This window comes from Cucurbita moschata, unplaced genomic scaffold (genome assembly GCF_002738365.1).
Source record: "Cucurbita moschata cultivar Rifu unplaced genomic scaffold, Cmos_1.0 Cmo_Scf00009, whole genome shotgun sequence".
Lineage (NCBI taxonomy): Eukaryota > Viridiplantae > Streptophyta > Magnoliopsida > Cucurbitales > Cucurbitaceae > Cucurbita > Cucurbita moschata.
Genome location: NW_019268525.1, coordinates 5,191,393 through 5,210,807, shown reverse-complemented (window position 1 = coordinate 5,210,807; position 19,415 = coordinate 5,191,393). Strand labels below are relative to the sequence as shown.

Genomic DNA, 19,415 nt, shown 5'->3' with positions numbered 1-19,415 from the left:
CACGCTAGAAATAAATAAGAGAGTGGAGACAGACTGAAAAACCCGTTGGCGCGCCGCGTGAGATTGCCCGCGGAATGAAATTCAGCCCAAAAGTCCAAGAAAATTCGTCATCTCCTTTTTTAGACCGTTGCTTTTGCTCACTGGATTCTTTGATTCTCGGTGTCTGTTTATGTGTGGATATTCTTTTGGGAGAATTTTTCAACCAGTTGATGCAAATTCCTACCGCAATAGGATTTTACAAAATTCTAGTTTTTCTCCTTCCGTTAATCCTTCCCGGGAAACGACCGAAATTGAAATTGTCGTGTAGGGGCAGAACTCACGCGTCAGTGTAATTAAAGCCGTCTTTCGAAGTCAAGAAAATCCAGAGATGGAATCAAAGTCTTCGTTCAGCGATTCAAGGTATCTCTCAAGCCATCATCTGCATTCTATACTTCTATTGGTCGGTTGGTCGATTGGTCGATTGGTCGATTGGAGCATTTATGCCCTTCGCCTCATTAATTCTCTTCAATCCAAGGGTGAAACACAGAGTTTGATTTTTCTCTCTTGGTGTCGGTGTTTTTACTTTGGCGCTTCTTCTCTGCTTCTTTCCTCTTTTTGTTTTTTTCCCCACACCTTCGTGTAAATTTTCTAGGATTCACTGCCTTTTGTCAGATTTTTTAGTGGATTTTAGTGGGGTTTGTGTTCTTTTGCTTGTTAGATCTTTCTTCGATTGGTTGGCTCGAGATTTTGTGCTGCGACTGTTTATGGGTTTTTGACTCAGTGGATTGCCACTTAGGTTTTCTTAGTTCTGGGGACTTGAAATTTCACTTTTGGGAATTTTTTTCTTTTTTTGCTATTGGGGTGCTACTGCTGGACATAAAGAAGCTTGCATTTATCATTTAATAAACTTCTTTGTTCGCAGGAGAAACTTGTATGTTTCTTCAAGTTGGTTAGGTTTGAAGACTTTGGGGAATTTCAGTTCTTGGTGGTGGCGGTCTGTATTGGTGCTTGAGTAGAGTTTGTGTTGGCCCTGGAGAAAATGAGGACTGGGAACCGAAAGAGGAAGCTAAGGCTAAGCAAGATCTATTCATTTGCTTGTGGAAGAACTTCATTGAAAGATGAAGATCATTCACAAATTGGGATGCTCGGGTTCTCCCGGGTGGTTTTCTGTAATGATCCTGATTGTTTGGAGGCTGGTATGCGTAATTATGTTAACAACTCTATCAGTTCTACAAAGTACACACCCATCACTTTTGTGCCCAAGTCGCTGTTTGAGCAGTTCAGGAGGGTGGCTAATTTTTACTTCTTGATTGCTGGTATATTAGCCTTCACTCCTCTTGCTCCTTATACTGCTGTCAGTGCAATTGTCCCTCTTATTGCAGTCATTATTGCGACAATGGTTAAAGAAGGTGTTGAAGATTGGAGACGAAAAGCACAGGTAACAATTATAGATCGTATCCATTCCGTTGTTATTTTGTAGATTGATAGCTAGGGATGGTTAACTTTGATGGGGAAATATTCTCCAGTCTATTTTGCATAATGTTCTAAAACGATAAGGAAACATCTTTTACTGCTGTACATAACAGAGTCCTCTACTTTTCTTTTCTGTAGCATTGAGCTAAGAAAACATTTTTAAAAGTTAACTAGTCTTTTAACGCGAAGTTCTTTCTATAACAATGACTGGTCTAATCAATTCTTCTGGAAATTTTAGTTGAATTTGAGGAAATACTGAGGGATCCTATGAATACGGTGATATATTAAATTCCAAATTCTTCCCATGCTATACTCGAATGAGCTATTTTTTGTTAAATGTGGTTGAGGTCATTTTTCTTGTTTAACTTTGTATATAATAGAAAATTACTTTAAACTGTTTTGAATGAATGAAGCTTCCAATATTTTTTTAAGTAAAAGGGTGAATGTTGTGTCTTACAATGAATATATTGACATTTATTTTTAAAAATATTGAAATAAACGTTTTTAAATTATTTTTATTTTTACTGCTAGAACTTTATGTCGTATGAACTTTTAGATGGAAGACAAATTATTTTTAGATGTGTTGTTTGGGTCGTCAACTAACTAGAAATCTCTATTTTAGATGAAAGACAAATGATCCCTAGTTAGTTGGCCTTTTCAACTAATAGTAATAATAATAAAGTGGCATGCCCTTCCTTGCTGCAGAAAGATTTATTTTGTTGAACACAGTTCGTAACGAGTCTATGACAAAATAATGGAGTGTTCTTTGTCAATGACTCAATCCTTTGGACTTCATTAATTTTTTGAGTGGCGTATTTATCCAGGATATTGAGGTGAATAATAGAATGGTTAAAGTTCATCAAGGCAATGGAGTCTTCGATAATACTGAATGGAAAACTTTGAGGGTTGGAGATATAGTGAAGGTTGAAAAGGATCAATACTTTCCAGCCGACCTTCTTTTGATTTCATCCTGCTATGAGGATGGAATCTGTTATGTAGAAACGATGAACCTTGATGGGGAAACAAATTTAAAGGTAAAGCAAGCACTCGATACAACTGCATTTGCACGTGAGGATTCTAACTTTTTTGACTTTAAGGCTACAATCAAATGTGAAGACCCAAATGCAAATCTTTATACCTTTGTTGGGAGTATGGACTTTGAAGATCAACAATATCCACTTTCTCCACAAAATCTTCTCCTGAGAGACTCCAAACTCCGGAACACAGAATATATATATGGGGCTGTTGTCTTTACTGGCCATGATTCAAAGGTTATTCAAAATTCTACTGATCCACCTTCTAAGAGAAGCAAAGTTGAGAAGAAGATGGATAAAATTATATATCTGTTGTTTAGCTGTCTATTCATGCTGGCCTTCATTGGATCTATAGTCTTCGGAGTTATGACTAAAGATGATCTTAAAAATGGGAGGACAAAGAGATGGTACCTTAGACCAGATGATTCTACTATTTACTTTGACCCCAAAAATGCACCAGCTGCTGCAATTTTCCACTTTCTGTCAGCACTGATGTTGTATAACTACTTTATCCCTATATCCTTGTATGTGTCTATAGAAGTTGTCAAAGTTCTTCAGAGTATCTTCATCAATCAAGACATTCACATGTATTATGAAGAAGCTGACAAACCAGCACATGCCCGCACCTCCAATTTGAATGAGGAACTTGGTCAAGTTGACACCATACTCTCTGACAAGACCGGAACTTTGACCTGTAACTCAATGGAGTTTATCAAGTGTTCTGTGGCTGGAACAGCTTATGGCAGCGGAGTCACTGAAACTGAGAGAGCTATGGAAAGCAGAAATGGCATGCCAATGCTTTATGGAAATGACAATGGAAACACCTATAAGCACAATGAGGATGCTACAGATACAACTCCCTCTGTCAAAGGCTTTAATTTTAAGGACAATAGGATTATGAACGGAAACTGGGTTAATGAACCTCATGCAGATGTCATCCAGAAGTTCTTCCGCCTCCTTGCTACTTGTCAAACAGCTATTCCAGATGTTGATGAAAACACAGGCAAGGTTTCATATGAAGCTGAATCGCCAGATGAAGCAGCATTTGTAATTGCTGCCAGAGAAATTGGTTTCGAATTCTTCCAGAGGACACAGACAAGTATATCGATTCGTGAACTCGATCCTAGGTCTGGAAGGAAGGTTGAAAGGTTAGTCTATAGCTTTGGCAAAAAAGTTCAGTAAGAACCTCTCTTTCCAGTTGAACAGTTTTCTCTAATTCATTTAATGTGCATGTATGAAAGGTGAATTAGCGTGCTCGCCTGATTGTTTACTGCATCTTATATGTGCTCAAATTGATAATTATTGATGGTCAGCACTTCTCACATTCTTTCTACGAGAATAGTGGCGTTAGCAAGACTATTGCTGTAGTTATTAACTTTAAATTTCGCAGGTCATATAAGCTTTTAAATGTTCTGGAGTTTAATAGCGCCCGGAAGAGGATGTCTGTTATAATAAGAGATGAAGAAGGGAAAGTACTATTACTATGCAAAGGTGCTGACAGGTATATGAATTGTCATGAGAACCATCTTCATTCAACTCCTTACATCTACTTTAATTACGTTTTATCATCATACTGGGATTTCCCTGCAGTGTCATGTTTGAGAGGCTTGCCAAGAATGCTTGTAAATTTGAAGAGAAAACGAAGGACCATATCAATGAGTACGCTGATGCAGGGCTAAGGACCTTGGTACTTGCTTATCGTGAACTTGATGAGGAGGAATACAAGTTATTTGATAGGCAATTCTATGAAGCCAAGAATTCAGTTAGTGCAGAGAGGGATTCATTGATTGATAAAGTAACAGATCGCATTGAAAGGGATTTAATTCTTCTTGGTTCCACAGCAGTTGAGGACAAGCTTCAAAATGGAGTGAGTGGAAGGCTTAGCTTTACTAATGGTTATACCTTTTCTCGTGTGATTTAAGGGTGACCTAACGAAGGATTTCCTATGTTGGAGGTTTGAGAGGGTCAGAATATGTGTCCCTCTCCTGTATTGAAGTCTTTGTTCCCGTCACCCTTTTCCATAAGCTTCCTACTTTCTTGACTGTTAATAGTAAGTCTTGAAATTGAACTTCCTGCATTTCCATTCTGCTTATTAGGTCCCTGAATGCATAGACAAACTTGCTCAAGCTGGGATTAAGATCTGGGTTTTGACTGGGGACAAGATGGAGACTGCGGTCAATATTGGGTATGGCCTTATAGAAAATAAAGTTTACGTTTTTAAATAAGCGGCACAAACTTTTACTTACACAAGATTTGGGAATTTCCAGTTTTGCCTGCAGTTTGCTTAGACAAGGAATGAAACAGATTATTGTATCTCTGGAAACACCAGAAATTCAGGCCTTAGAAAGGACGGGAGAGAAGGATATGATCAGTAAGGTAAATCTAACTGTGGCCCCGCCCCTGACCTTTTATTACATGCATGATGAATATTTAGTTATTTTATTACTTTATTTCTTATTATTGTGGTTGAAGAATCTAATGGCAGTCATTGAATTGATGGACCAATGGCCAACTCAATCACATTATAAGTTTTAAACAATACCATTTGCAGTTTTTGTTAAAAAGGAAAAAAAATCCTAGACAGAGATCATAGGCTCAAGAATATCAGCACTTGACTTTGATATCATGAATTAGGATAGCAGAATTTATATTATGTGTGGAAACGTGAATATATAAATCATTCTATTTTTTTACAATTTTTCTATGGTACTTCGATTATACATGTTGAATTTAGTTTTCCTTTACTGAGGAAGTGAGGAATCTCTAGCGTTGGGACTGAAGAATTTTCAAAATGTGGTTCTACATGGTTGAAATTGTTCAGTTGCATGCATGTTAATAGGACTTTTCTGATTATCTTTTAGGCATCAAAAGAAAGTGTCATCCACAAGATAACTCGGGCAAGGTCTCAGCTCACTGCATCAAGTGGAAGCGCAGAGGCTTATGCATTGATAATTGATGGGAAGTCACTTACTTATGCTCTAGAGGATGATGTGAAGGATGCATTCCTTGAGCTTGCAATTGGATGTGCATCTGTTATTTGCTGTCGCTCATCACCAAAGCAGAAAGCAATGGTAATTGCTTAGATCTCCATCTAGGTGTTTGAAAGCGTCATTTCAAATATTATTGTCTCAACAATGGGAAAAAAAAAAAATCAGGTCACTCGATTGGTTAAACTTGCAACGGGGAAAACAACATTAGCAATTGGTGATGGCGCAAATGATGTTGGAATGCTTCAGGAAGCAGATATTGGCATTGGAATTAGTGGTGCCGAAGGAATGCAGGTATGGAAAGCGTTTATTAAGCTATTTATATCCGAGTTATTCACTCCAGCCTTTTGTTCTGTTTCTAATATCTTCTGTTGTATTTTGTCAAATTTGATCACCTCAGGCTGTCATGTCGAGTGATATTGCAATTGCTCAGTTCAGATATTTGGAGCGTCTACTACTTGTACATGGACATTGGTGCTACAGGAGATTGTCATCAATGGTAATTCATTCACCAAGATGGATATGCCGAATTTCATATTTAAATTTTTTGTCAATTTGATCTTCTGAAAGTAATTATCTTTCTTCTAACATTTCTCTTTTTGGCTGGCTCTTCTTTTTGGCAGATATGCTACTTTTTCTACAAGAATTTTACCTTTGGTTTTACACTTTTCTTATACGAGGCATACACTTCATTCTCTGCACAACCTGCATATAACGATTGGTTTATGTCACTCTACAATGTTGTGTTCTCCGCACTGCCAGTTGTGGCTCTTGGGGTGTTTGACCAGGACGTGTCTGCAAGATATTGCCTTAAGGTAAAATTGTGGCATTTTCATTTTCTTTTCTTGGTTTTGTTGGGGGTCATTAATTCCTAGTTGTACTGTATGCGTGCATGTATTGATAGACAGAGCTAGATGACCATTGCTAGGTAACCATTGTATGAATCCTCAGCACCATACGAACATAAATCTGTAATAAAATTAAAGTAGGCTTATATCGCACTGTATCTTCTAAAATAATATTAAGCAATGCTTGAATTTAAAAACTGGTATTCCTTGTTTGGTAGACTGGCTATTGTGAAAAATGAAATAATTTAATGGTTACCAGTGCGATGGATGTATCCTAAACCTTTACACTTGATTGGCAGTTTCCTATGTTGTACCAGCAAGGTGTTCAGAATGTCCTCTTCAGCTGGGCCCGGATACTCAGCTGGATGTTTAATGGTTTGTGCAGTGCGTTGATCATTTTCTTTTTCTGCACAAATGGAATGAAGCATCAGGCACTTAACCCCGATGGGAAAACTGTGGGGAGAGATATCCTTGGAGCGACAATGCTGTCATGTGTTGTTTGGGTCGTCAACTTGCAGATGGCACTCTCTGTTAGCTACTTCACCTTGTTACAACATATTTTCATCTGGGCTTCAATCTTTATCTGGTACCTCTTTTTGATGATATATGGAGCCTTCCCTGCCAACATTTCAGGAAATGCATATCGTGTGTTCCTCGAAGCCCTTGCTCCTGCCGGGTCTTATTGGGTTCTGCTGATCTTTGTGGTGATCTCTACTCTCATTCCATTCTTTGTATACTCAGCATTACAGGTGAATTTCTTTCCGATGTACCATGAAAAAATACAGTGGATCAGGCACGATGGTAAGGGTCAGATAGACAATCCTGAGTTTGTCAATATGGTCAGGCAAAGCTCGTTGAAACCAACAACTGTCGGCTTCACTGCTCGTTGGGCAGCCAAAATAAGAAGAGATAATTCATAGATCCGTTTCTGTATGTTTAAATTCTGAAGTTTTTGTACAGATTCATCAGCCTGCTTTATCATACTGATAGAAAGTGCTTCGAATATTGTTATTATGCTTGGTTTCCTTCTGTTCTGAATCAAAATATTATGTAGTTTGTACTATAGAGAGCTGAGAGATCAGGTATATGGTGGGGTAAGATCATATGTTCAATAGAAATGAAAAAAGGAAAAAGAAGAAGCTTGTATGTACCATAGGTTATACCCTCTCGTCCTCTCTTCTGATGTTTTGATCAATTTTGGCAGGAAAAACAGCAGGAAATGAAGAAAGATTATGGTCTGAAGTCTTGAAGGAAAGTGGAAAGGCCATCATCTCATGTACAAGGAATTACTTGAATTGATTGATAGTGTACAGTTGTAGGATAAAATTGTTGTTCAGCTCTGCAGGAACCTGAAATTGAATTCCCCTTTCCCCAAAAGCTTCCAAAACCAAACTCTCCCTTCTCCTGCAAATCCTCCATAACCTTCTCAATCTCTTCCATACAGCAACTCAAACCCAACCCATCTCCTTCATTCCTCATACATCTTTCATTACTAAGCCCTCTAAGCTCATCTTTATAACCACTCATTACCATCTTTTCCTCCTTTTGTCTTTGTCTTAGCCTTCTTTTGGCGAACTCTCTTGTCTTTCGAATGAGCTTCCATGGAAGCTTGAGTAACAAAAGGAGAGTGATCTGCAACGCCAGGCACTCACAGCAACAACATATGGCAATGCAGTCGGCTGCTAGCATGTTTGGATCTTCCATGGTTGCGGAAGAGAGGTGGTGGAGAAGAAGATGATGATAAAAAGAAGAAGACATTGCTTGTTAAGGAAATAGTTCCCTGTCTTCAAAATGGATTTTGTGGTTGGGAATGCAACAAAAGTAGGAAAGAGGATCTTTCCTGTAAATCTCTTAACTTTTTTCTGTAGCATCCATATGATGGGAATGTTTAAGTTGAAGGCCAAGGCAAACTAAATGCCTTTCCTTTAGTCGTATTCTAGAATCACACTAAATTATACCTTTCTTCTTCACCTTCACGAAGTTATGTTGATTAGTTCATCACATAGTATCACTTTATTGCTCGTATTGCTTGTAGCATCATGACAACATATCTATACTTTACTAAAGTGTTATAATTCAATATGAAATTAAAATATAAAACTGTAATTGAACTATCTCAAATAATTTTTTTTATTATGTTCATGCACAATACTACAAAACTTTTTAACCAATTTTTTTCAATAATGTTATTTTAGTTAAGAAAAATCACATTTTAAAAACGTTTTATAAGCTAAAATATTTTAATATTAAATGTCCTCCCACCTACACTCAATTAAAAAATCCAACTATATGTGCCCATATGAATCTCACCTACTTAGATATCATTGTAAAACACTTCAAATTCCACGTCATCATTTATTATCCTATTTAAATGGCAACATCGAACAAAATTTTAATTGAATATTCATAGCCCTTAAAGAACTATATAATTAAATAGCGTTTCCTAACAATAATAATAGATAACAATATTATAGTATAGTAGGCAGGCAGAAGATAGTAAAAGTTATAATTTCAAATTCTCAAATAAAATATAAGAAATATTTTGAAATAAAATTATGCTTGTCAGAATTCAAAACTCATGAAAATATGAGGAAAAATAGTTCATTTCTCTCGGCCACGAGGTGGCTTATTTATATAGTGGTCGATATTTCTACATACTCCTCCTTGTTTACTCCACTTTGAACCGCAAGGTTGGTGAGGTTTTAAGTTTATGGATGGATTTAGTCCATGAAAGTCCAACTCAATGAATATCCACATGGTGCGAACGATTAAAAATCTACCACAACTTGCTTTTAAACACATTGGTTATGAACAAACAAAATTCCATGCTTGCAGAATAAATGCCAAAACCCACAGCCAATTGATTTGGCTTTGGATTTTGATCAGATCCAAGTGAAAAGAAGCTTTCATTTCACACATTTTTCTTTTTCTTTCCTTTTCAAGTTCATTTCATTAGATTCGGAGGCATTTAAGAAGCCATCACCAGGAGAGTGTGTTGTTCTAAAATACACAAATTCCAACTTCTTTAGCTTGTATAAGTAAAGTTGGATGAACAATATAGGAAGAAGTACCTAGAACATCAGTTTTGGTTGTTTCTCAATCTACAATTTCTTCTGGACATTACCTCCGCTGCCCAACTCTTTCCTACCTCCGTCTGAAATTTTCCTGAAAAATGCAAAAGCATACATAACTTATTGTCTAAACAAACCACGTTTTTATCATTAATAAGTATACGCCGAACACCGATACTTAAATATTGACATGACATGACATGATATTATACTAAAGCATGATCGTTTGGCACGATGTAGCACGAGAGGCCCTTGTTTTATTGAGCTGCCCCTCATCCTTGGTGCCACCCATTACCACAAAAACCATCATGCATTAGTTAAATTGAAACTTTGTAATGTTGAGGAACTGAAAAGGACAATCACTAAATTTGTGGATTAAATTTATAGTTTTAACTAAAAAAAGGCAAAGCAGGACGAATGTACCAGCCGTTGAAAGGAAAAACTCATCCAGCACCTTCCCATGTTCTGCCAGTGTAATGAAATTCATGTCAAATTTCAAACGACTAATATCTATACTGCAGCCAGAACAAAGCTTCGTAGTTACCTATTTCATATTCAAATGCTTGAAGAATTAATTCGACCTACAAAATATACAACTTTCAGAAAATGAGAGTTCTAAATCTTATGTAAGTGTCAATACGAGTGTAACACGTAAAATATCAACTTTACATTACTTATACTAAAAAGGAAACAAAATCTTCTATAACCAACACTACAATTTGTGGATAGTTTATTGAGATGAAACTCAGACAACATGTTTTTCCATATGCCACCACTTTCATCAATGAAGTAATTTTGGGATACATACTTTATCAAAGTCTTTCACAAGATTAGCCTCCAAAGAAGAATTGTTTTCATACTCGGTCCAAAGTTCTTTGATCTCGTCGGCTGAAAATATTCAAGAACCAAAAAGAAAAAAGGAACGTGATTTAATGGCAATACGTTTTCGACTACTAACCAAACCCACATCATAAGAACATTTTCGTACCTCTCTTGCCTCCACCAAGAAGTTGGCATATTTCATTTAGGGCTGCTGACTCTCTTCTGCTCTTTTCTTCTTTTGGCACACCATCAGATGGCGTTATATCTCCAACAATAGCTATCATAGTCCAAATACAATATCAACCATTACGATTCAATTGCTTGCCCACTATATCCCACCTCAATAAAGGAGGCCTCTTTCCCTCATTAATCCCATCCCATAAGAAATTCCCCATAACTTCTCCAAAGTTTTACTGCCAGGTATGGGGACCCTTTCAAAGGGGAGATGTGAGATCCCACATCGGTTGGGGAGGAGAACAAAGCATTCTTTATAAGGGTGTGTAAACCTCTCCCTAGCATAAGCGTTTTAAAAACCTTGAGGGGAAGCCCGAAAAGGAAAGCCCCAAAGAGAACAATATTTGATAGTTGTGGGCTTGGGCCATTACAAGAGAAAATATGTCGAGATAGCTCTCAAAACCAACGAATTAAAGTAATCCTATCTCCATAAGTTGAATAACAATATCATTACTTGACAGAAAGATGCATAATTGCTAGAATAAAGTTATGGAAATTAAGGGGAAAAAAAGTGTTAGAAAGTACCTTCAGCAATATCATGAACAAGAGCTATCTTGATACACCTGGTCAAAGTAGAACAAGAAAAGAGTGAAACAAAGTTCAATAAAAGGATCTTCGTACCAGATTATTAAATTTCCAGGTGAAGAAGAAGAAGAGCAACCTTTCTCTGTTCACTCCTGGAAGGTCATCAGTTATCAAACTCATCAGAGCCATGCGGTACATATGATCAGCAATTGATTCAGGACCATTTATTCCATGATTGATCCACCCCTTTCTCTTTGTTGTCTACATGGAAGAGAGAATAGCCAAATGATTATTACCTCTAATGGCCATAATTTTCTGATCACCTCGTTTCTCCCATAACACGCATAAACAAATATCAGTTCCTCTGCCAACAATGAAAAGTTTCCCAAAATGAATTCTAATTGCCCAAATAAATCAAGAATAAGCCACTCACCCAACTTACTTAAAGTTCATTTGATATTCTCCATGAATCAGTAAAGAACAAAAGGTTAATAATAAATTGGGGGGGAAAATCCCCCCCAGTTTCTCATTAGCCAAATTGTGCGAATACCTTAAGACGATGGCACAATGTGAGGAAATCAATCACCGAGGACGAGGACGGCGAACCAGTGGACCCGAGCGAAGGTCCCGATTCCTCCAAACCGAGCGGCTGGTTGGATCCACAGCCATCGGTACTGGGCGCTTGGGCACGAACCAAGACAAGGCTCCGCCTACGGAAGCCAGTGGCCGAAACAGGGTGAAAAAAGATGCGAGAAAAGAAAGCGAAAGAGGAACGAGGCAGTGAACGAAGCGGCGGGGGAGCGAAATGGGTCGACGAATTGACAGCCATTGCTGCAGAACAGCGAGATGGGTTGAAGAAATTGGACAAGAATGCGAAAATGAAAAAGGAAAATGGAAGTGAATGCTTGAGGGTTAGCTAGAAATAAGTTCGGGATTGGATTCAGAGGACGATAAAATAGGGTCCGGAGTCGACGGAGTGTGTCTCGGCCGCAGAAAAATGGGTGCCACCGCAGGAGAGGGCCGATCCGGGAAGAAAGCACGTGTAGCTACAACAATGGCTGGTCTGCGCGCTTCTCACGACTTCTCTCTCTCCCTCGTTTTTTATTTCTGAGTTATTTTCAAAGGAACATTCTTTTGGTATATTTGGAGTCTCCATAATAATTATAAAATAAATAGATTTATGAAACAAAATTCTTTTTTTTTTTTTCTTTCGGATATTACAATTGAAGCAAACAAGGAATTTTAATTTTAATTCTAAAAAAAACTATGAGTTATTTTAAAATTAAAAAAAGTGTAATAGCTATATAATTTTAAATTATTATATTTTTACCTTGTTTAAATAATTATTCCTACCGTTTTATTTTATTTTATTTCATTTTTAAATTTGTTTCCAGCATTTTACTAGGTTGTCTTGTTAGTTAAAATCGAGATTAAAAATGGGCACTAGAACCAATAAGCTATAACAATTAAGGATTTTAATCTCATTTAAAATTGTATTGATAAGAGGGATGTCCATAAAGAAAATCATATACCACTAAACAATAACGTGTGAGAAAGCAAACACCAAAGTCGAAAAGGAGTCGTATTTTCTTTACGTCTTGTATCCTATCGATTTCCACACGTTCCATCGATGAGTTTCTCCGGTGAGTAGATTAAAAAAAACACACAAACAAATCTCGAGCACTCCAAATGGTGGAAGATCAAACACCGACCATTCATTGTTTTCTTCTCTTTCTAACTGGGGACTGCACCTATAGGGACGATTTCAACCAAGACTAATAGTAAAACAATAAATTTGAAAGTTTAAATCTACAAAATCCAAAATCCGACTAATTTGAGCTCAAAACTAGTATGATTTATCGTCAGATTCCATAAGAACAATTAGAACATTGTTTTAAGCCATTATAAATTAACGATCCATTATTTTTGGAAACTAATCACGACCTATGGAATTTGGGTCGAGGCCGATGATCTCGATCCAAGACAAATCATCGACAAATGATTGGTTTTAAAAGTAAAATTGGTCGGTTTATTATAGTGGTAGATATGTATATGCATGCATGCATATCAAGTCCCAACCAATGAACGTGTTGCCTGGTATCTTTAATACTTTCCCTTTTTTCCTTATAAGAAGAAAAACAAAATAAATAAATAAATAATAATTATCTCAACAATCAAGGATTGATTAAACTAAGACCAGCTAACTTATAGGTAACTAACTGTTCAGAAATTTGGAAATTAAAGAAAACAAAGACTTTGATGACAAAGTCAAAAGAATGAATTATAAGAAGATCCTTGTCTCCTCTGTCCCATCTACTAATTTTAGAATTCAAGTATTAATGATGGCATTTCACCTCCATTTCCCTCTGTTTTTCTCCCCTGAAATCTTCATCCCATCCCATTTGAGGGATCAAAATCCAACCCACAACCCCAAACTAACCCTAATTTGAAGGGTGGTTGCCATGGCTGCCGATGATTTATCTTCATCACGTATTCTCTTGTAAATTTCTTCGTAGGTTAAACCTTCCCCACCTCTTCCCATTTTGATACCATCTTCACAGGTTTGGATACTCACAAAATATGAACCTGAGCATTGTTCTTTTCTGGATCATAGCGATCTCGATCCATATCGTTGGAGTTGTTTCTAAAACCAAAGCGCCAGATGGTATGCATATCCATTTCTTTATTCTCGTTTCGATTTCATTCTAATTTGGTTTCTTTCAATTCCATTTTAACAATTTCTTGCTTGATTCTGTGGTAACCCTAAAATTTTATTTGCTTCTTGATCGAAACAAACAAGGTACAATTTCTAAACCTATTCCCGTGAATGTGTTTGATAATAATAAATGTCTTTATCTCCATGAACTGATATTAGCTGGGTTAGGTCATAGGTATTAAGGCATTACCACCATTTTGCTGCAGTTTCTGCACTGAACGTGATGTACAGTAGTTTAAATTCACCATCACAATTGTCTGGTTGGGGTTCAAGTGGGGGTGACCCATGTGGCGACTCTTGGGAAGGGATCCAATGCTCAGGAACATCCGTCACTGAAATGTACTTCAAAATTTTCTCTTCTTTTTCCTTAATTAGGATGTTAATTACGTTGGATTGTTCTTGCATTAACTTCAAGGGATTCTACAGACATTTATCAGGCTTTGGACTAAGTGGATCAATGGGTTACCAGCTCTCAAATTTGGTTTCTGTCACCTACTTGTGAGACCTGCTTATTATTATTATTCTAAACATGTTTTTTTGTTAATTAAACATCATCAGTTTAAGGTAATGCATGCTCTTACTTGTGATAGTACAGTGATTTGAGCAAGAACAACCTCAATGGCGATATCCCGTATCAGCTTCCTCCTAATGCCGTTCATGTGTAAGTGTGTTTGATTTGAATTCATTCATTCGTCGTGTTATGCTTAATTGACGTATTTTTTTGGTATGTGTAGCGATCTTTCTGAAAACAGCTTCACTGGTAGCGTGCCTTATTCGATTTCTCAAATGGGTGATCTTAATTTTTTGTAAGTAAATTGAATGTATGTTATTCTCTTTGTCGGTGCCATGTTTTATTGGGTGTTTGTTTGTTGGCTGCAGAAATCTTGCTCATAATCAGCTTAGTAACCAATTGAGTGACATGTTTGGCAAGCTTCCTAAACTTAAAAGTCTGTAAGTGTCTCATATATCCTTCTCTATTTACCATCTATATATGAAATATTTGGACATGTCCTTCATCAATTCAATCAGTTCTCCACATTTTTTGGCTATTGCTTTCTTTGTCTTTGGCCATATATGTTATAAGAAGTTATTACACACTCTTCATTAGAGCCTCGAAAATACATTTGGCTATGTGTTTTGAACATACTTCTAGTCGTATCTTTGCTGTGAGTAACTTCATTCTTTTATCGAGTTTTTTTTTTTGCTAAAAAATTGCTAGGTGTGGATCGAATCATTGACTTTTAAGATAGTAGTTTGTGTCTAATCTCGTGGCCTATGAAACTCTCAAAGAGGCCACTTTTCTCTTTGTTAAAATAAATTTACCAAACAAACCCAACAATTCTTAAGATTCTATTAAAACTTGCTTCTACCTAGTCTTACTAAGGATGAAGATGAAAAAACTAATCTAATTTGCTCTTCATCCACTACTTCTGTGAGATCCCACATTGGTCGGAGAAGGAAATCCCATATTGGTTGGAGAAGGAAACGAAGCATTCCTTATAAAGGGTGTGGAAACCTCTCCCTGGTGGGCGCGTTCTAAATCCTTGAGGGGAAGCCCAAAGAAGACAATATGTGTTAGCGGTGGGCTTGGATTGTTACAAATGGTATCAGAGCCAGACACGGGACGCTATGTCAACGAGGACTCTGGCCTCCAAAAGGGATGGATTGTGAGATCCCACATTGGTTGGATAGGGGAATGAAACATTCCTTATAAGGGTGTGGAAACCTCTCCTTATGGACGCGTTTTAAAACCTTGAGGGGAACCCCAAACGAAGTATTTCTTATTAGGTTTGGAAATCTCTCCCTTGTAGACGCGTTTTAAAACCTTGAGGAGAAGCCTAGAAGGGAAAGCCCAAAAAAAACAATATCGGCTAGTGGTGAGCTTGGACTATTACAACTTCCTACCAAAAACCACCCCTAAAAGGAGCTTAATCTAGAATGTTTTCCACAAGTGTAGACCCATGATGTTTGTTCATGGGATTTCATTAGAGATCCCAATTATCAAACTATTTAAAAACTGCAAAAGATCTCAACCACAATTCAAACATTCTAGGCATGTATCTACGAAAATCATAACAAGTTTTTGATCTCCAATCTGTTCTCCATTCAATTCAAAATCATTAACAATCAAACTCAGAAAATGACTATAAAAATTCTTAACTACACATTCTAAATCATTCATCTAGATGAGATCAAACTCAGATCCAAGACCTTATAATCTTACCACTTTTACCTCCTCCTCTTGTAGGTGGACTTCAAAATATCCAAAAGCCTCCTTTGAAGAAATTGCTGATGAAATTCTTTCAAAGACTCCATTATCAACAACTCGATAAATAAGAATAAGACACCGTAATTTTTTCTCTCAATTTGTTAAGTTTCGACCCATTATTTCTTTCGTGAAGTGCCGTTTTTATATTGATTAGTAAAGGCCATTAGACTGATTCGAAAGAATGTTGAAATTTGAAATGCAAAGAAAATAGACAAAATCAACTAACCAAAGAGAGTGTAATGTTTATTTTACAGGGATCTCTCATACAACTCAATATCAGGAACCTTACCTCAAAGTTTTAACAAGCTTTCAAGCCTCACCACATTGTGAGAAGCAAATTAAGATTTGTAGACCATTTTTACAGGCACATTCAAGAGAATCAATTTAATCTTTGAATTCATTTTTACAGGCACCTTCAAGAGAATCAATTTAAAGGTTCAATTAATGTTCTTGCTGACCTTCCACTTGATGATCTGTAAGTGTACCCCCTTACCCCATAGGAGATATGCATTAGATTTGAAGAGGGGTCAAGTTTTTTTGTAATGTTTTCGGTGTAGGAACGTCGCAAATAACCAATTCACCGGATGGATTCCTGCGACTCTTGAGGACATTAATAATTTGGAGTAAGTGTGGCATTTTCCTGTTCTAATGCAATGAGGAACACTGGCTCCTCCTTCTTGTATTATTTTTCATGTTTATATTTTGTCAAGAACTGTAGGAAATTCTTGGTCAACTGGGCCAGCTCCTCCTCCACCACCCGGCACAGCGGCCGCTAACAAAAAGTCCAACAAAGACAAGTCGAGCAACAAATCCTCAAGCATCAGCGGCCTGGTCATAGCTGGAATAGCGATGGGGGTTTTGGTATTAATCGCCATTCTCATTGCATTGATCTCGAGAAGGTCTCCTCCTTCCCATTATCTTGATGAAGACACAAACCCACACAGATCCTTCACTCCACTTACATCCCAAGAACTCACCAAAGGTTTGCACAATGGAGATGATAGAAAATCAATAAACTCAGATACCTCTGTTGACATAAAGGCTCTTCAGAAGGCTTCGAGTGGGCTTATTAGGCCTCCTCCGCCCTTTGATCCTGTTCAGGCCTTCAGTGATAATCAGTTTGCCAGCCGTCTCAACTCCAGAAGAAGCACTTCTGTTCGTGCCATTTCTTACTCCTTGGTTGATTTGCAAGCCGCTACAGCTAACTTTTCGACTGCTCGCCTTCTTGGTGAGGGCACTATTGGACGTGTCTATAAGGCCAAGTATGGAGATGGAAAGGTAATATAAAGAAACAAGAACATCATCAAATGAGCCATATAGTTTGTTGATTTTATGAATGGTTTTGTGAATAGGTCTTAGCTGTGAAGAAGATAGATTCATCAGTTTTTGAAGGAAGAAGAAAAGAAGAATTTTCAGAAGTAGTTGCAATTGTCTCAAAGCTTCGCCACACAAACCTTACAGAAGTGGTTGGTTTTTGTTCAGAACAGGGACATAACATGCTGCTTTACCAATATTTCATGAATGGTTCACTTCATGAGTTTCTACATATGTCTGATGACTTCAGTAAACCACTCACATGGAATACTCGAGTCAGAATCGCTTTGGGGACAGCCCGAGCTCTTGAGTAAGTACTTCTAAACAAAGCAGTGCCGTCGTGAGTGTCTAATGAGTTCCTAACATATTGAGTTTCGTTGGATTCTGTCTTTTAGGTACCTTCATGAAGTTTGCTCACCATCTATAATTCACATGAATATCAAGTCCTCGAATATATTGCTCGATACCGATCTCAACCCTCGAATATCAGACTATGGTTTGGCCACTTTTTATAAGGTTCAATACTTTCCCCACAATACCAACAAAAATATTCATCATGGATATAATTCATATGGCTATCATAATGGACCATAATTAAACAATTAATTTGATTAACTTCAGAATAGAAGGGAAGTCCCTGGAGTTGGATATGATGCTCCAGAATGCAAAAAGGGTTCAAGTTATACAATGAAGAGTGACATTTACAGTGTGGGAGTGGTGATGTTGGAATTGTTGACAGGGCGGATGCCGTTTGACTCGTATGTTCTTACTTTCTTTGTTGAGCTTTAAATTATAATTTTAGTCTCTAAAAAGTCAAAGAAACGTAGGGACTCAACTTATGATTCGACCATGTAGCTTCTTTAACTTTCGGTTGTTTTAGTTCGAAGGCAAGGGTGGAGCAAAGTCTAGTCCGGTGGGCTACCCCACAGCTGCACGACATAGATGCATTGGACAAAATGGTGGATCCAGCATTGAGAGGGTTATATCCACCAAAATCAGTGTCTAGATTTGCAGATATCATTGCCCTTTGTGTTCAATCAGAGCCTGAATTTCGGCCTCCCTCGTCGGAGGTGGTGCAAGCCTTGGTAACTTTGGTTCAACGATCCAGTATGAATGTGAGAGATGATCTTGGAAGCTCCCGACGAGTGGATGATTATGACTATTAATTAATTAATTAATTAATAGTAGTCAGTTTACTCTCTTGTTCAGCTTTACACATTGCAATCTTCATTTATGTATTTCATTCATTCATTCATTTATTCATTCATTCAATACAAACAAGACTGACAGTTAGAGATTTATCAATTGTATTCTTGTGTAGCGTTCCTATTTCTAGCGTAAGATAAAGAGTCTTACTAAAATTTTTAAACAAAACATAAAATGCTAGCTATAAATCAAACCAAACAGAGATTGTAGTGGGAATCATAAACTAATAAAAATTAGTATCAAAAGTTGTCACTTGTCGAGAGGGAGGCCATTACACGTACCTAGAAAAATGTTTAAAGAAAAGATTCTTTAAAAATATTCATGACCTCGAGTCCAAAAATGTAATTATATATCATATCTGACATAAATTATGCGACTTAAATTCATTATTGGCCTTGACTCTACTTTCATTCGTACTGCACATAGACTTGGTATGTGGTTATTGTACTCCCTAGACATACCTATGGGCAGCCGAAATTGGTTGAAAGAAAAATAACGTAAATAAAATATCATAAATATGTGTGCATGCACAATGTGACTGGAAAAGGAAAAGTAATCATCCATGACTAAATGATCACATAATCGGAGTGAAGTCCTAAATAAATTATCATTCGGTGATATGGTGCAGCAATAAATATATCCATAGATAACACGATGCTACATGAAGCGTTGAAAATAGCAAACGAGAACAACAGTTATTTAAAGTAAGCTTGGATTAAGAAGTTGATTAATCTTGAGAAACATGAGAGGGTTTAAAGAGTAATTGGAATGACTATTTAAACCCACAGACTTGGAGGAGAATGGTAAGAACATAGAAAAGAATCCCCTAACGTTCTGGTGCCTGACCTTCCTAACCAACTTCCACTAACTGCAGCTCAAATGGTAATCAAATTCGAAGGGACAAAAACCATCTTGTCCCAATTGAGATTAGGCAATC

At 37.2% G+C, this 19,415-nt stretch overlaps 3 protein-coding genes across 8 annotated transcripts; 2 read left to right on the top strand and 1 right to left on the bottom strand.

Moving 5' to 3' along the window:
- The first annotated feature begins 25 nt into the window (after positions 1–25).
- On the top strand, positions 26–8,319 carry LOC111447913 (putative phospholipid-transporting ATPase 9). Of its 2 annotated transcripts, XM_023087296.1 has the most exons (13): positions 26–399; positions 902–1,417; positions 2,277–3,634; positions 3,877–3,987; positions 4,077–4,353; positions 4,583–4,671; positions 4,754–4,862; positions 5,348–5,557; positions 5,642–5,767; positions 5,874–5,972; positions 6,097–6,288; positions 6,621–7,251; positions 7,526–8,319. In XM_023087296.1, the coding sequence occupies exons 2-12, from the start codon at positions 1,019–1,021 to the stop codon at positions 7,239–7,241; spliced, it is 3,591 nt and encodes a 1,196-aa protein (XP_022943064.1). In that variant the 5' UTR covers positions 26–399; positions 902–1,018; the 3' UTR covers positions 7,242–7,251; positions 7,526–8,319. The 2 variants fall into 2 exon arrangements, with proteins under 2 accessions (XP_022943064.1, XP_022943063.1); XM_023087295.1 differs by lacking the exon at positions 7,526–8,319 and having other exon boundaries at positions 6,621–7,447.
- Positions 8,320–9,155: 836 nt separating this feature from the next.
- LOC111446937 (HD domain-containing protein C4G3.17-like) lies at positions 9,156–12,082 on the bottom strand. 2 transcript variants are annotated; one of them, XM_023085868.1, is made up of 9 exons: positions 11,524–11,802; positions 11,110–11,234; positions 10,974–11,011; positions 10,381–10,491; positions 10,201–10,280; positions 9,937–9,973; positions 9,816–9,857; positions 9,302–9,486; positions 9,211–9,231 (listed from the first exon to the last, which is right to left on the bottom strand). In XM_023085868.1, exons 1-8 carry the CDS (start codon positions 11,800–11,802, stop codon positions 9,401–9,403), a joined length of 798 nt encoding a protein of 265 aa, XP_022941636.1. In that variant the 3' UTR covers positions 9,211–9,231; positions 9,302–9,400. The 2 variants fall into 2 exon arrangements, with proteins under 2 accessions (XP_022941637.1, XP_022941636.1); XM_023085869.1 differs by having other exon boundaries at positions 9,156–9,486; positions 11,524–12,082.
- A 1,202-nt stretch (positions 12,083–13,284) lies between these two features.
- LOC111448042 (protein STRUBBELIG-RECEPTOR FAMILY 5-like) lies at positions 13,285–18,577 on the top strand. 4 transcript variants are annotated; one of them, XM_023087489.1, is made up of 14 exons: positions 13,285–13,638; positions 13,896–14,028; positions 14,116–14,187; positions 14,285–14,350; positions 14,424–14,495; positions 14,569–14,640; positions 16,213–16,284; positions 16,368–16,433; positions 16,516–16,581; positions 16,669–17,236; positions 17,311–17,582; positions 17,668–17,788; positions 17,894–18,030; positions 18,153–18,577. In XM_023087489.1, exons 1-14 carry the CDS (start codon positions 13,554–13,556, stop codon positions 18,436–18,438), a joined length of 2,088 nt encoding a protein of 695 aa, XP_022943257.1. In that variant the 5' UTR covers positions 13,285–13,553; the 3' UTR covers positions 18,439–18,577. The 4 variants fall into 4 exon arrangements, with proteins under 4 accessions (XP_022943257.1, XP_022943259.1, XP_022943258.1 ...); XM_023087491.1 differs by having other exon boundaries at positions 13,285–13,773; XM_023087490.1 differs by having other exon boundaries at positions 13,554–13,638; positions 13,858–14,028.
- The last annotated feature ends 838 nt before the right edge of the window (positions 18,578–19,415 follow it).

What these genes read in the sequence shown, in the direction of transcription:
- LOC111447913 (XM_023087296.1), top strand. Translation starts at nt 1,019, where the DNA reads ATGAGGACTGGGAACCGAAAGAGGAAGCTAAGGCTAAGCAAGATCTAT. An exon ending in ATTGGAGACGAAAAGCACAG is followed by an intron (nt 1,418 to 2,276) that starts GTAACAATTATA and finishes GTATTTATCCAG; the next exon opens with GATATTGAGGTGAATAATAG. An exon ending in ACAGGAGATTGTCATCAATG is followed by an intron (nt 5,973 to 6,096) that starts GTAATTCATTCA and finishes TCTTTTTGGCAG; the next exon opens with ATATGCTACTTTTTCTACAA.
- LOC111446937 (XM_023085869.1), bottom strand. Translation starts at nt 11,802, where the DNA reads ATGGCTGTCAATTCGTCGACCCATTTCGCTCCCCCGCCGCTTCGTTCA. An exon ending in CATTGTGCCATCGTCTTAAG is followed by an intron (nt 11,235 to 11,523) that starts GTATTCGCACAA and finishes TCTTCCATGTAG; the next exon opens with ACAACAAAGAGAAAGGGGTG. An exon ending in CCAGGAGTGAACAGAGAAAG is followed by an intron (nt 11,012 to 11,109) that starts GTTGCTCTTCTT and finishes TACTTTGACCAG; the next exon opens with GTGTATCAAGATAGCTCTTG.
- LOC111448042 (XM_023087489.1), top strand. Translation starts at nt 13,554, where the DNA reads ATGAACCTGAGCATTGTTCTTTTCTGGATCATAGCGATCTCGATCCAT. An exon ending in TAAAACCAAAGCGCCAGATG is followed by an intron (nt 13,639 to 13,895) that starts GTATGCATATCC and finishes ATTTTGCTGCAG; the next exon opens with TTTCTGCACTGAACGTGATG. An exon ending in CTTCCTAAACTTAAAAGTCT is followed by an intron (nt 14,641 to 16,212) that starts GTAAGTGTCTCA and finishes TTTATTTTACAG; the next exon opens with GGATCTCTCATACAACTCAA.